The sequence below is a fragment of the Leucoraja erinacea genome, chromosome 28 (genome assembly GCF_028641065.1).
Source record: "Leucoraja erinacea ecotype New England chromosome 28, Leri_hhj_1, whole genome shotgun sequence".
Lineage (NCBI taxonomy): Eukaryota > Metazoa > Chordata > Chondrichthyes > Rajiformes > Rajidae > Leucoraja > Leucoraja erinaceus.
This window is the reverse complement of record NC_073404.1, coordinates 12,963,789-12,980,507: the sequence shown is the minus strand read 5'-3', so window position 1 is coordinate 12,980,507 and position 16,719 is coordinate 12,963,789. Positions and strand designations below refer to the sequence as shown.

Sequence of the window (16,719 nt, the reverse complement as noted above, 5' to 3'; positions counted from 1 at the left end):
ATTGTCATGTGAACAGATGCACATTGAAATGCTAGTAATACATGATATCCAGTGCAATCATATTATACATAAGTACAATAGATCCTCTTTTAGAACAACACAGAGCCATTTTGCTGCCAACTTTGCAATTTCCAAGCTTCTGAAATGCCCAATCTTGGGCCATGGAAATATGTAATTTCCTTGCTCACGTAAGGCCAGTATCCTGGCGGGTCTGAAGTATACAGGGTTGGCCTGACCCAGTGTAATACCACGAGTTTCTTCCAACTCCACTCAATGCAATTGCTGCAAATGTGTATGGATTGTCTGCAGCTAGTGATTACCTAACCAAACCGTTATTATTTGATGCTGAAGTGTGACATCTAGGTACAAAATTTAATGCCTGAATCACTAATGATTTTATTTTATGCTTATGGCAAATCCCAGATGAGAAATTGAGACGCAGTGAACTGGAGATGAGTAAAGCTAGAACAAGTAAGTGGGTCAGGCAGTATCTGTGGAGGGAATACAAAGGTGATTTTTCGGATGGGGGGCCTTCTTCAGACTAATTATAAATGGTGGGGGAGGAGAAAGCTGGAGAAGATGTGGGGTGGGATAAAGCCTGGAAAGTGATAGGTGGATACAGGCGAGGGGTTTTGTTTAGCAGATGGGTGGCCAAAGGCTAGAGGTGAAGAGATGACAAAGGTGTCTGATGAGGAGAGAAGAGGAGTGAAATGTACAACAAGAAGTTCCTTTTGTTCATAAGGTACCTTTCCAATTTTTGTTGTTTGCAAACTTATCAGGACGCTTGTTCTCATCCCAAAAGGTTCCAACATCGATCCCTGTGGTGCATCATTGGAGACCTCCAATCAATTAATGTATCAATTACTTGAAAGTGTTTCTGGTGCTTTTGTTTAGTTCAGTATTTTGCATGTGGTGTGTGAGACATTGAGTCGTTAATTGGCCCCACAAAACTACTAGGATAAAGTTCCTTCGCGTAGGAGCACGTAATAAATGTATTCCCACAACAATGCCATCCAATAAAGGTATCTCAACTAAAAAGTGCTTATTTTGAATTCATTGTGGATACCCATGTTTGTTTGTTGGTTGTTTTATAAAATGAGAAAGATGCTCTGGAATATGTTATAAGTAAAACTGAACTTGTGGTAATCTTTGGAACTCATTAGCCTACCAGTGATGACTGAATGCATGACAACATTTTATTTTAAATGTCTTGCATTCCTTAGCTTTATGGTATCTGCAATATGTAAATGTCACTGTAAGCCTAAACGCACAAATTTTGCCTCATCTTATTGTTGAATTTCTATTTATCTTGTGTCAATATGTAATGCTGCTTAATCCTGCCACTAGAGCGTGTATTAAATGCTATTGTCATTTCAGGTTGAGAATGAGCTGAAATCAATTTGTAATGACATTCTGGATGTACTGGATAAGCACCTCATTCCTGCTGCCACCACTGGGGAGTCGAAGGTTTTCTACTATAAAATGTACGTATCAGGTGGGACGTGCTGGGACAGAGAAGTACAGATGTTGCCATAAACTGAACTCTGACTCTTCCCATGAGTAAAGGCCAGTTATAGCCATTGCAATTGTACTACATTTTCTCAGTTGCTGGTGATATTATCAAATAGCAGTGTTTATGGAAAATAAAATAGCCAAAGTTTACTTAAGAGATGAGTAAAATAAATGTTACCATAATTGTTTGTTTAGTAGTTGATTGCTCATGTGCATATGATCACAAGACACAATGGATTTCTGGACCCTTCATTATTAATTATTGGAGTTAGCTGTTATTTGAACAACATTTGGGGGTTCTGTAATTAGCCAGTACCTCAGCTGAAATAAAATATCAGTCAAAAATAATTATTGGGTGACTGATCAGAGTGTCTCCATGTGGATCTTCAAAAAATCAGCCAGTTATGATTGAGCTTGTTCCATCCTATCAAACTGCATCACAGCTGGGCCGGGCAGGGAAGAAGGATGCTATTAAGCAGTAAAGTACACTATTGTTAAAATTCTTCATGCTGATAAAAGCCTGTTCGATAAAGTAAGAGGTCAAAGTATTGAAGGAAGTGTGTTAATGTGAATTGAAGTCTGGACATTTCACAAATGGCTGAGTCAGAATAAGGTGGTCCTTTATCAGGCTGGAAGGACAACGAATGCAGTGCCCCATGGGATCTATTCTCAGCCCTCAATATTTACCATCTATATTGACGACTTGGAGCTGGCAGTAAAGTGTAAGTTTGCAGATGACACAAAGGTTGGAAGGTATGGTAAAATGAGGATATTTGTTCGCAGCAACAGGATATAGGTAGTTGAGCGAGTATGTGAAAACCTAAATGGAGTTTAATCCAGGAAAGTATGAAGTCATGCACTTGAGTTAAATAAAGCAATATTTTCTGAATGGAGAGAAATTACCAGTGAATGGATTGCAAAGAGGTGTTGGTGTTTATCCATGAATACAGAAGGTTTTCAGTCCATACAACAGGTGATTATGAAAGCTTTTTATTTCTAGGGAGTTGAAGTTTATAAAGAGTGAAATATTGTTAGAATTGTACAGGTGAGGCTGCACCTGGAGTACTATGCAGAGCCCTAACATTTGAGGCAGTCCAGAGGAGACACAGTGCCCTCCATAATGTTTGGGACAAAGGCCCATCATTTATTTATTTGCTTCTACTCCACAATTTGAGATTTGTAATAGAAAAAACCACATGTGTTTAAAGTGCACAATGTCAGATTTTTTTAAAGGGCTTTTTTATACATTTTGGTTTCACCATGTAGAAATTACAGCTGTTTATACATCGTCCCCCCCATTTCAGGGCAGGATAATGTTTGGGACACATGGTTTCATGTTCAGGTAGGTTTCATTGCCTCTTCCATGCAGGTATTAGAGAGCTCTCAGCACCTAGTCTTCCCTCCAGTCTTCCATCACCTTTGGAAACTTTTATTGCTGTTTATCAATGAGGACCACAGTTGTGCCAATGAAAGTCAAAGAACCCATTATGAGACTGAGAAACAAGAATAAAACTGTTAGAGACATCAGCCAAACAGGCATATCTTCCGATTTAAATCGGAATTCCGATTTTTTTTGTTTTACTATTTTTTAATTTTTTGTGACCGATTATTTGGCGGCCAATCAACCGCTGACTCTGAGGGGGGTTGCGTCCAATCACCGACCAGCTTCCCTTAAAATTCCCGTCCAATCAACAAATTGGTCTCCTGCCGTCCAATGAGCCGCTCTTTCTAAGGGCGTTGTCCAACCACATAATGCGCCGGTCATTCGGTGGCCAATCAGATGCAGTATCCAAGGGACATTGCGGCCAATCACCGACCAGCTTCCCTTACTAAAACAGAAGATGGCTGCACCCAAAATCACTTTTTCTGTGCTGTTTGCACACAGTGCTAGGCAAAGAGACATTTCAGGTATCATTTTTTGTAACGATTTTTTATCTGTATGAAGTCATTTATTTCATGAAATGTTTACCTTTTGGGGGTTATTTTATTAGTTATGTATTATAAAAATTCTAAGTTTCTGTTATGTAAACTGCCAGCAGAATGCTTGGGAATCACTTTCAATTTATTGAAAATGCAGGAGCCCCCTGTACTCTACTGGGGGGGCCTAACCGGCCTCCTGGACCCCCGGCTAGTACTTCCTACTTTTTTTCTGGAGGTAAATATCATGCCTGGCCAAACCTTAGGCTTACCAAAATCAACTGTTTGGAACATCTTTAAAAAGAAAGAGAGCACTGGTGAGCATACTAATCACAAAGGGCCTAGCAGGCCAAGGAAGACCTCCGCACTCTTCAGGAGTCGGGTGTGGATTTGTCAATGGCTACTGTCCGCGGAAGACTTCATGAACAAAAGTAGAGGCGACATTGCAAGATGTAAACCACTGGTTAGCCGCAAAAATAGGATGGCCAGGTTACAGTTCGCCAAGAAGTACTTAAAAGAGCAATCACAGTTCTGGAAAAAAGGTCTTGTGCACAGATGAGATGAAGATTAACTTGTATCAGATTGATGGCAAGAGCAAAGTATAGAGGAGAGAAGGAACGGCTCAAGATCCAACGCATACCACCTCATCTGTGAAACACCGCGGTGGGGGTGTTATTGGCTGGGCATGTATGGCTGCTAAAAGTACTGGCTCACTTATTGTCATTGATGATACAAATACTGATGGTAGTAGCATAATGAATTCTGAAGTGACCCCAAGCATACTCCTAAAGCACCAATGGAGTTTTTTCAAAGCTAAATAAAGCGCAATTATTGAGTGGCCAAGTCAATCGCTCGATCTGAACCCAATTGAGCATGCCTTTTATATGCTGAAGAGAAAACTGAAGGGGACTAACCCCCAAAACAAGCATCAGCTAAAGATGGCTGCAATACAGGCCTGCAGAGCATCACAAGAGAAGACCCAGCAACTGGTGATGTCCATGAATCGCAGACGTCAAGCAGTCATTGTATGCAAAGGATATGCAATAAAATACTAAACATGACTACAGGTGCACAACCTTTTATCCGAAAGCCTTGGGACCAGACACTTTTCGTAATTCAGAATTTTTCGGTTTTCGGAATAGAAGATTTTTAGCGTAGATTTTAACGGCTGGCTCAGTGGTAGAGTGCTCGGCTCGTATCCGTAAGGTCGCGAGTTTGCGCCTCGATCCCGGCAGTTACTCGATCGCGAGTTTGAGTCTTCAATGTAGGTTTTTTCTTGCAGAATAGGAGAGAATAGGGAGGGTTAGGCTGGGATCCTTCTCTGCGAGATGATCTTAGTGCGGGAGACAAGTGTAGGAGAGGTGTACTGAGTGTGTGGGCAGAACTTTGGAAGTGATTGCCCACCATTCTCAAAAGCCGCTGTGTCTTCCTGTCCCTCCAACTTCAGAGGAATCCGCTCCCCGATGGGCCGCTACGGCGACAAGTGGCAGTTCGCCCGCAGCCCGAGCTGCGCCCCCTCATCCGCAACCCGGGTTCCTCTGGAGTTGGAGCGGGGCTGGGCTAGAGTTGTTGCTGGCTGTGAGTCTCTGGGATCTCCGTGCTTGCAGTGGGCCTGGGGGTCGGTGTCCCGATGAGGGGGCGCAGCTCGGGCTGTGGGCGAACTGCCACTTGTCGCTGTAGCGGCGCATCGGGGAGCGGCTTCTGGTGGTCCTGACGTCTCTCAGCTCCTGTCCAGGGGGATGGCCGGAGACGTCAGGACCAACAGGAACCCGCCCCCCGATGCGCCGCTACAGCGACAAGTGGCAGTTCGCCCGCAGCCCGAGCTGCGCCCCCTCATCCGCAACCCGGGTTCCTCTGGAGTTGGAGCGGGGCTGGGCTAGAGTTGCTGCTGGCTGTGAGTCTCTGGGATCTCCGTGCTTGCAGTCGGTGTCCCGTTGGTCCTGACGTCTCCGGTCACCCCCCTGGAATGGAGCTGAGACTGGGAACTGTACCGCCCTTGCCCCCTCCCTCTGCAACTGCAAACAACCCCATTCTCCTGCTCACCTGCAAGGGCGGTACAGTTCCCAGCCTCAGCTCCTGTACAGGGGGGTGGCCGGAGACGTCACAGCCCGAGCCATCAGCTTCTGTCCCTACGGGGACAGCGGAGAGCGTGTTCCTCTGGAATTGGAACGGGGCTGGGCTGCTGCTGGCTGTGGGTCTCTGGGATCTCCGTGCTTGCAGTGGGCCTGGGGGTCGGTGTCCCGTTGGTCCTGACGTCTCCGGTGACTGGCACTAGCTCCGACGTGAAGACAGTGCAAAGCCCCCGCGCCGGTGCAATGCGCGGGGAGCTGGAGAGGGGAGGGAAGGGGTCACACACATGGCCGGGAAGCAGAGGGGTGTAGGTGGGGTGAAACTGAAGGGAGCGACAATTTGCTGCTGCCCGCTGAGTTAAAAAAGTTCCCACGCAAGACTCACGATACACTGTGTATCGTGAGTCTACCGTGGGAACTTTTTAACCTCAGCGGGCAGGCAGCAGCAGATTGTCAATTATTAACCCTCCCGCGCAATATACCCTCACCTTCTCTTTTATGAATGGAGCTTTAGTTCCCCTTTCTTCGAGGACCGACCGGAGGTTCCGCTGTCACCTCTGCGGGCTGCCCTCGGTGAACGTTTTCAAGGACCTTTTTTCAAGGACTGAAAAAATGTCGCTATTCGGAGGTTTTCGTTATTTGGATCTTCGGATAAAAGGTTGTGCACCTGTACTTTAATTCACATGACATTGCTGTGTCCTAAACATTATGGTGCCCTAAAATGGGGGGGACTATGTGTAAACACTGCTTTAATTTCTACATGGTGAGACCAAAATGCATAAAAATGGCCTTTATTAAAACCTGACTCTGCATTTTTTCTATTACAAATCTCAAATTGTGGAGTACAGAGGTAAATAAATAAATGATGGGTCTTTGTCCCAAACATTATGGAGGGCACTGTATACCGAGCTAATGTGTATGCTTGGATGTTCTATCATGAATGTTAAAGACTCGCTAGAAGCTCATCCGCCCTTTGACAGGTCTTGTTTTTGGTCCTGCTGGGGGTCCTCAGCCCCCTCCTCGCCTGGCAAACCAGGTGGGGGAGACGGTTTAGCCGCTGACTATCTGACCATGGAGCAGGTAGCACGGGATTATTTAGTACCAGTTGTGGGGGGAGGTCCCCCTGACCTAACTGCATTTCCCCCTCGTGATTTTATAGATAAATCATTTAGTATCATTGTGTAGGAAGGAACTGCAGATGCTGCTTTAAATCGAATAGACACAAAATGCTGGAGTAACACAGCGGGACAGGCAACATCTCTGGAGAGAAGGAATGGGTGACGTTTCGGGTCGGGACCCTTTAGACCAGAAACGTCACCCATTCCTTCTCTCCAGAGATGCTGCCTGTTCCGCTGAGTTACTACAGCTTTTTGTGTCCATCTTCCATTTAGAATCATTGCTTTATATCATTTGATTGCTGACAATTTTTAAAAGCAAATAATATGTATTTCTGTTTTGATTAAACTAAGGTTTAAATCTACATTGTAATGGAAAATGATAATGGAAAACACTTTAATTATCTTCCTTGATTTCTGATTATTCATTGGTTTGACTGCAGGAAAGGTGACTACCACAGGTATCTGGCAGAGTTTGCAACAGGCAATGACAGGAAGGAGGCAGCAGAGAACAGCTTGGTTGCATACAAGGCGGCTAGTGATATTGCAATGACAGAACTTCCGCCAACGCACCCCATCCGCTTAGGCCTTGCTTTGAATTTCTCTGTATTCTATTATGAAATTCTCAATTCGCCTGACCGCGCCTGCAGGTATGTATGGGATATGAAATTGCAAGATTTGGCAAAAAAAGTTGTTTTGTTATGTGCAAATGCACAGTTGTTGTTATAACTGCTTCTCTTGAAGTTATTGATCCTTGTAAATGCATTTCAATGGGTCCAGGCACCCTGTCTGAAAGGTCCCTTTGTGTGAGCTTGGGTGATTCTTCAGCCGATGTTTCAGCTGTGGTGGCATGAAAGAGTAAAATAGTCCACATTTGTACCTGGATAGTAGAAGTTAACCCCCATCCAAATATGGTAATCCAGTGGGGTTCATTGTGGCTTTATAATACCATGTTTTTTCTCTGTCAAATGGATAGAAAATTCTCTAATTGTTTGAGGCATTTATGATGTTCCAGTCACTTGCAGTTCCCCCACTTGTAGTGCTGCCAAAACAAACAGCTTTCTCACTTACAACATGCAGTTTGTGAAAGTTTGCTGATTTAAAACAGCTATCCCACTTGCCGAGTGAGACACTCCACCAGAAGTGATAGTCTGAACATTTTGGATTGAGGTGTTTGGAACCAATCAGGGTTGTGAAATTTATATCTAACTTGACACAACAAAATAATTATTTTTGCCTCTCAGATTGGCAAAGGCAGCATTTGATGATGCAATTGCAGAACTGGATACCTTGAGTGAAGAAAGCTACAAGGACTCTACACTCATTATGCAGTTGTTACGTGACAACTTGACACTATGGACTTCAGACATGCAGGGAGATGGTACGTGTACAGCAACATCTGTTGATTTGCAGAAACCTTGTTTTCTTGTGAAGTATGAAAGTGTTTTGCCAGTTTTTCGACTTTATTTCTCTGAAACCCAAGAAGGGGTGGATGTATTGTCTGAGGTATGTGGTGTAATCACTACAACTATTTCATGTATCCTTGCATGTATCATGCAGTAAAGATAGTGGAGAAATCCTTTTAATTTTGCTAGACTATTATGTCTGGGCATTATCAAAGGGGAACAAGGAGAGGAAATTAAAAAAAGCTTTTGGGGATCTCAGAAGAACAACATTTGTCTCTACTGCCAAGATGAAATTATCTATCTGAACGTAAAGTATGGTAAAGTCAGCATTGCGAGCTTTTAAGACCCACTTAACTTGGTGCAAGATTTTAGATTTTGCACTACCTTATGAAGTCACTCTATGTTCCTTTGACTAGACACTTGCAAAATGCACATGGCTTGTGTTTGCAGAAAGTCATCTCGTGGATGTGTGTCTGAAGCCATGTTAGTGTTTGGGTGCTCTTAGAATTCTCAACATTCAGACAAGTGGAGGATGCAAACACTTGACTGGCCCACCCTGAGTTGATGATATATTGCTTTCATCTGCTGAATGGCATTTGGAGTATTTCCAAAGATGGCTATAACTAGGTAGGCAGCCATAAGTATAGGTTCATAAATTATAGGAGTGGAATTGGGCCGTTTGGTCCATCAAGTCTATTTTGCCATTCAATCTAGGCTGATCTATCTTTCCCTCTCCACCCCATTCTCCAGCCTTCTCCCCATAACCTCTGACACCCGTACTAATCAAGAATCTATCAATCTCCTCTTGTAAAAATATCCATTGAATTGGCCTCCAGTCTTCTGTGGCAATGAATTCCACAGATTCTCCGCCCTCGGACTAAGAAAATTCCTCCATCTCCTTTCTACAGGTACGTCCTTTTATTCTTAGGCGATTCCATTTACAAGACATCAGTCCCATCTTAAAACTTATTCTGGTCCTAGACTCTCCCACTAGTGGAAACCACCCGATGATGTCCATACAAAATTGATTTAGTCCAAAGTTTAAAATCCCAGTTGTCCCTGGAATAAGTATCTTTCATTGTGCCTTGCTCATAAATCCCTTTTTTCAGATTTAAAATTAATGTTTGTTCTAGATTAACCGTTTAGTTATGTAGTGTCATTTATGATATAGCTAAGTTTAATGGCTAGAACTGTTTATATACCTAAATGTAATGTTTCAGGTGCTGATCAGATTTTTATCACACCACTCACTCTTCTCTCTGTCTCTGGGTTTAATATTGTGAAAATCTTGTCTATCAAGAAATTTAGGACTGAATGTGACATCAGTGTCGTTGAATATCAATGTTGTGGTTACTGAGTGAATGTGGATTAGCACTGCAATATAACTAGGCCTTCACTTCAATCACTAACCTCTCGGTTCATGAGGGATTTTGTGCTGTTACTTGTGTCCTTTGTTGTAATACTGTTAAATCTTCCTGTGATTCTGGATTCATCCTGTTTTATTTTTTATTTTTTCTTCTTGCTGAATAGATTCCTAAAGGATATGAACCATTCACTTCCCTTGTAATCTGTAATTTGTAAGTTGCTCTAAAATGTCAAGCAGTTCCATCTCCAAGACTTCAGTCCCATCTTAAAACTAAATTCTAATGATGCATTATTTGGTGCTTTTGGTTTGCAAGCAGTAAGTTGTTAACTGATGCTGATTCAGGACCATTTTGTGATTTGCTGTAAATATCAGGCATGGGGGATTCAATTATCATGCAGTAAAGATCATGGTGAAATCCTTTTAATTTTGTCTAGACTAAGTCTGGGCATTATCAAAGGGAACAAGGAGAGGAAATGTAAAAATATAAGCTCTAAAAGAGTTGAGGTCTGCTGGCTCCCTCCCATCCGATCATGTCAATGAATTTGTGGAGTTTGTAACTAAAGATCAGATACTTGCTGATGCTTTCCATCCTAACAGCTGCTTCAAATGGCACAGCCAAAATCTGGGGCTGGGGCAAATGTTTGTCCTCAGGTTCTGAAATGTTTGAAAGATAATTTATAGAAAATTAGTAACTTGCCAAAAAATGACAACTGGACAAAATCACTCCATTACTAGTTTCTTAGCCAGTCTCTGTACAGTTTACAAGCCACTAATACTGGCCTTTAAAATACTTCCTATAAAATATTAAAAATTCTCAGAAACAGGTGTTAATCATATGGGCAATTGTGATTTTTTAAGCAGCTGAGAAATCATTCTGGGCAAATGGCAGAGGGAAATTGCAGTGTTAAAATTGGATTGTGTTTTTTATGTCTGACATTAGCCCATCTTTGCAGTAACATTTGTGGCTGTTCACAGCTGGACCTGAATCAGTGCACTAATAGACTTGGAACTTATTTGGCATAGTTGCATTTCAACTTGTGGGTGTGCTCAGACTTGATATGATTCCAGCTATTTCTGCTTAATGCAAAGTCTCCCGTAGAAGTGATCAGAGCAAATGGCCTGGAGACCTGAATCTCAGCTGATTTTTTTAAATCCAAAGTGCTTTTTTATGATGCAGGATGGGTAGTCTCAGTCAAGAGTCTGGGCTTGCTCAAATTTAATTTGCTCATTCCTTGTCTGCACTTGTTGCTGTCCTTCCTGTTCTTTAACACTGGTATCTATCAGTTAGTTTTTTCTAACCTTAATCGGTACAGGCTAGTGATTTGTGAAATTGAATGAAACTTCTGAGCTGTTAAAACCACTGCAGTTGTCCTATTTGCCTCTAACTGATTAACCTCAATGGAAAGATATGTATTTCAGAAGATCCTTAGCAATTGGTTTGTTGAAAACGACTACTTGCCTTATTGAATCACCAACACTGAATGTAACACCCCTTTCATTTGAAATGTCAGATTTCCTTGCACTTTATTGCCTTTGTAACTTCTATGAATGAATTACAGTGTGCTCCCTCAGCCCTATCAGCCCCATGTCCCAACTCACCAACTTTAATGCATCTTCTTTAAAAGTCTTTTGAGCACTTCATATATTTGTTAAAGAAAGAACTGCATATGCTGGAAAAATCGAAGGTGCACAAAAAGCTGGAGAAACTCAGCGGGTGAGGCAGCATCTATGGAGCGAAGGCATGGGTGAAGTTTCGGGCCGAGACCCTTCTTCAGACTGGGGTGGGGGCGCGGGAAGAGGAAAGGAAGAGGCGGAATACAGTAGGCTGTGGGAGAGCTGGGGAGGGGAAGGAGAAAGCAAGGACTACCTGAAATTGGTCAGGTCAGTGTTCATACCGCTGGGGTGTAAGTGGGTTTGTAGTAGATGTCGGTCAGTAATGTATTTCCTGCGATGGAGATAGTGAGGTCTAGAAACGGTAGGGAAATGTTGGAGATGGTCCAGGTGAATTTGAGTGCCGGATGGAAGTTAGTGGTGAAATGGATGAAATCAGTGAGTTCTGCATGGGTGCAGGAGGTGACACCAATACTATGGGCACGCACATGGGCCCAAACTATGCCTGCCTCTTTGTAGGGTACGCCAATCAATCCTTGTTCAAGGCTTACCGTGGCCCTATCTGAACTCTACCTCCGCTACAGTGATGACTGCATTGGTGCCACCTGCTGCATCCATGCAGAACTCACTGACTTCATCCACTACATCTTCTACAAACCCACTGACTCCCATGGCTATCTGGACTACACTTCTTCCCACCCTGCTTCCTGTAAGGACTCTATCCCCTACTCCCAATTGCTCATTCTACGCCGCATCTGCACCCAGGATGAGGTGTTCCGAACCAGGGCATCGAGATGTCCTCATTCTTTAGGGAACGGGGGTTCCCCTCTTAGACTATAGATAAGGCTCTCACCGTGGTCTCCTTTATATCCCGTAACTCCACTCCACTCCAGTCCTTGTCCTTACCTTCCACCCTACCAGCCGTCACAACAGATAATCCTCCGACATTTTCGCCACCTCCAACGGGATTCCACCACTGGCCACATCTTCCCATCTTCTCCCCTTTTGGCTTTCCACTGAGACCGCTCCCTCCGTGACTCCATGGTCAATTCGTCCCTTCCTGCCCAAACCACCCCCATCTCTGGTACTTTCCCTTGCAACCGCAGGAAATGCTACATTTGTCGCTTTTACCCTTCTTCCCCCCCCCCCCCCCCCCCCCCCCCCCCCCCCCCCCCCCCCCCCCCCCCCCCCCCCCCCCCCCCCCCCCCCCCCCCCCCCCCCCCCGACTCCATCCAAGGACCCAAGCAGTCTTTCCAGGTGAGGCAGAGGTTCACCTTCACTTCCAACCCCATCTATTGTATCCATTGTTCTAGGTGTCAACTGCTCTACATCGGTGAGACCAAGCGCAGGCTTGGCGATCAGTTTGCCCAACACCTCCACCCAGTTCGCATTAACCAACCTGATCTCCCAGTGGCTCCGCACTTCAACTCCCCCTCCCATTCCGAACCTGACCTTTCTGTCCTGGGTCTTCTCCATGGTCAGAGTGAGTCCCACCGCAAATTGGAGGAGCAGCACCTCATATTTCACTTGAGTAGTTTACACCCCAGCGGTATGAACATTGACTTCTCCAATTTCTCTCTCCTTCCCCTCCCCTTCCCAGCTCTCCCACAGCCTGCTGTCTCCACCTCTTCCTTTCTTCTTCCCGCCCCGCATCCCACATCAGTCTGAAGAAGGGTCTTGACCCAAAACATCACCCATTCCTTCGCTCCATAGATGCTGCCTCACCCGCTGAGTTTCTCCAGCTTTTTGTCTATCTTCATATATTTGTACAGTTAGTTTGAAATTGTGCACCATTTAATGCTTCCCACGTGTTGGGACTCCCATCAATTGCATTCCTTCATTGAGCCCATGCACTGGAGGTAAGAGGCAACTATCACCATGCTTTATGGGTGTGGGGACACATAGTGTCAGGCGCATCCAGTATTGTGGTGGCTATTTACCTTTGCAGTGCGGACACGCATTACACTGACCTCGTATGGCACACAAATTGGGTCCTTATGGACTTGATGTACCACAAGAAATACTGTAGCATCTGCTATTATATGGCTTATACTTATAGCTACTGTTTACAATAAGTCTGATCCTTCTATACTTTAATTAGTTTTTGCCAAACGGTATGTTTTTAAAATACTGCAAAACTGTGTAGTTCATAAACATTATGGTTAAACCAGAAATTTACCCTTCATGATACTGAGATCTTTCCCTGAACTGTGAGCAATGATATTCACACCACCTATATACAGTGATTTTTTAAAGTTGATGTTTTGCTGTGTGTGTGTGTGTGTGTGTCCTCAACTGACATCAATCGCAGGTTTTCAGTTTTAAGTGGTATTGGTGCATGTTATAGAGTTGTGAAATTTGCAACTAACCCTGAAACGATACCTAATACTTTTGATAGTTTAGATCAATTAGACCACCATTGTCATTCCAGGGCCTTGGTTATTAATTGTTAGACATGATGCCTAATTAATTTAAATTCTGGACGGTACTGTCTTCTACAGGGTAGTTTGCTTTTGAGCCAATTGCCTGAGTTGGCTGTTGAACCTTTACATTTTGACTACATTCTTTATTGAGGAACTACTGGTCCTATTGTCTCATGAACATATTTGCCTGGAATAACCAGAATTGTACTTGTTAACCACTAATAAATCATAGAAAATGTTTCCCAAGATAGTGAATGACTTTGCCAGGTGGCCTGCTTTGGGCCCATTGTTCTGGTTGATGTAGCATGGACAAGAAATAAAATCAATCCTTCCACTGCTAATTTAACAGGCATTAATCCATTCTAAAGTAAGCCAGTTAATGTGTAAGTATGTTGAGCATTTATATGCTAGTATCTTGGGGCCTTGTAGCCGGAGGCATAGATCTTGCATTTGCTTGTGCCCTAACAGTTGGAAGTGTTCCATTCACCTGGTGTTCCGGTTCCGGTCTGCACACAGACATTATATTATAATATATCATCTCCCCACTCCTGTTTCCACTCACCACTGCCATGAATTTGTCAGTTATTAAAGGTGTAATTTGAATAATTGTGCTCTTGCCCTATTTTAATGTGCTCTTCCAACTGAAAAAAAGTCAGAAAATAGTTATTTTGTAGCATACAAAATTAGCATTGCATTCAGTTATTCTGTAGCATTTGCAGAATTACGTGTTGCTCTGGAGTCCTGCATGAAAATCATCCAATTTCCTTTAGGTTTTGTGACTAGTTAAGGCAAAAGGAATGTCGTGATTAGAAGATGATTTGGGGCAAATTGCCTGTTGCTTCAGTAGCTGGAATGCAACAGTTAATCTCTAGAAATCCTGCATGCATCTCTGTATGGGCTGCAAAGGGAGGTTGTAGCCAGTATTGTCGTATGCTGCTGTTATGTAAATTAATTGCTTTTTCTATTGCCTCGTTCTTTTTGCCCAGGCGAAGAACCAAGTAAAGATGTGGTGCAAGATGTTGATGATGACAATCAGTGAGAAGACATGGCGAATGAGAAGACCCTGTCTGCCCCTCTCCTGCCCTCCCTACAGTCCTAGTCCAAGCTGAGAACCAGTAAATTTGATGTTGGTACTGGACCTCAGAATTAGCTATGTGCCCATTTGGGTTCCGAGGATTATTTTTGTTTTTTTATTTTTATTTTTTACTTGTTTAAAAAAAATCTAAAGGCATTGCTGGCTCTCTATGGATGCTTAACTGGGACCTGCTGTCTTTGACTAGATATCACAGTCCGTTGAAAATCTTTTTGAATAAACTGTTCGATTCTACTAAATACAGCTTTGTGAATAATTCATGCCTCCACCTTTTTACCAGTGGCAATCTGAACAGTGAATTGGTGGTCAGTCATGAATCATCAATGATTGATCTGAGCCCAGTTCCTACAAATGCTGGAAAACCCTTGGTCTTTTTTTGGGGGGAGGGGGGTGATGGGGAATTAGGCATTTACAATACACCAAACAGTCTTAACCACCTTTGTGATTGCATGCTCTTGGTTTGCTTTTTTCCCCTAAATAAAATGTACACGCACATCTAGCTAAGCAAATAAAACTGTGTTCCTGGTGAGCAGTCGAGTAGCTTGCTCTGAAAGTCTTTGAACACGATGTGCACAGTGTTTTCTTTCAGTGTTTTTAACCCTGAAGGTAGCAGGTGCCAGTTACAATCCATAGGTAGTCCTTTGCTGTTAATTTTTGTCCATCCTGGCGGAGCAGGTCGTGTTTGAGCTGCTGTTGAAGCCTGCATGCTTTGTTAAAACAAGTTTTTTGTTTTTTTTCTGACCCACTCCTCTTTCTCTCCCCTTCCCCTCTCTTTCTCTCTTTGTTCAGTATGTGTAACTTGAAGCTAATTTGTACTACTGGATATATCTGACTGGAGCCACCGATACAGATCTGTATCCTTCTTACTGAAACACAGCATGGATTAATATTAAACTTAAAATAAAAGAACCTAAATTAAGAGCTGTCTTGCTGTTTATCCTCTGTGACAGTCACTTTTTTTCTCCAGACATTGAGAAAACAATGAGTAGTAAATAGGCAGATTCATTCAATGGGAGATTGTCCCTTGTAAGGTGTTGGTGTCACGATTTGAGATTTTGGAGAGAAATTGGTGAATCTTGGTTTAAATACAGAATCTGTTAAACTGGCCTGTGACAAATTTTTCCCAGGCTGAACAAAAGAACATGATTGGAAAATTATCTGGTGGGTGAGATGTGTTAAATAGTGTGCCTTAGGTGGTAGGGATTGAATTTATGCAATTTCTCTAGATTACTTGGATAAAGGCAACAAAGATTTGATTGCAAAATTTGCTAACGACACAATGGGGAGGGAGCATTCTGAAGAGGTAAAACAAAAGGCTAGTTCTGGATCTATTGGTCAAATCCTTCATGTGAATGTGACCATCCAATTTATATAAATAATACTGTGATAAATATTGAATTGTAAATGGGGCTTGTTGTCAGAGAATCAGTTGCAAGGTAGAGTACTGGCCATGAAGTAAGGTTGAGTGCAGCAGTAGCTCTGACCACATGTTGAGCTGACTGCCTGCAAAGTGGAACAGAACGACCTACTACTTTCTGATGGCAGGTGACAATTTTCAACCAAAATTATATAGGTAGGCTCATGCTACAGTATGGAAATTGTCCCTATGCCTAATAGTAGGCTCTTACTGTTTGAAGTTCTTGGGGGGGGGGGGGGCTGTCAGCAGCCCTAAAGAAACAATAATTTGGTAAAATGTAGGAATGAGGAAAATATAATTTCAACCAGTGTTATGTAGTGAACAATTCAGGCACTAGTTTATTTAAAAATAGCTGCAGGGATGTTGATCAGGCAGTGGAGCAATTATACGGGAAATGTTTAGAAAGTTTTAAATGGATATATTTTTTTGGTTTTGCACCATCTCAAGTGCTTAACATGAAAGAGATCTGGGGACTTTTTCCAAACAATAGAAGTGGTTGGAATGATTTTTTCAATTATATAATGCTGTAATATAGGAAAATGAAGGGCATGGTTTGGCTGAAGAATTGTAAATGAGGGCTAAGGGTCATGGGGGAAAGAACTAGCCCAATAAATTAGCAAATTATATTTAAGGAATCAGTTTAGTAAATTCCCTGGGAGGCAGAGGGTTGTACGCAGGAGCCAACAAAGAATTGAAAACGGCTATGTTTTACTAACTGACTGGAAATTATGATGGGGGAAGGGATTGCCCCTCATTAAGTAGAAATAACTTAATGCTCAAGATGACATCA

At 43.0% G+C, this 16,719-nt stretch overlaps 1 protein-coding gene across 1 annotated transcript in view; it reads left to right on the top strand.

The window, feature by feature from the left end:
• Positions 1-15,431, top strand: part of ywhae1 (tyrosine 3-monooxygenase/tryptophan 5-monooxygenase activation protein, epsilon polypeptide 1) — a 48,825-nt gene extending 33,394 nt beyond the window's left edge. Inside the window, exons 3-6 of the mRNA XM_055657761.1 lie at positions 1,378-1,484; positions 7,057-7,263; positions 7,858-7,994; positions 14,406-15,431. Coding sequence (XP_055513736.1) covers positions 1,378-1,484; positions 7,057-7,263; positions 7,858-7,994; positions 14,406-14,458 — 504 coding nt within the window. The 3' untranslated portion in view covers positions 14,459-15,431. The remainder of the gene's footprint in view (positions 1-1,377; positions 1,485-7,056; positions 7,264-7,857; positions 7,995-14,405) is intronic.
• Positions 15,432-16,719: the final 1,288 nt, after the last annotated feature.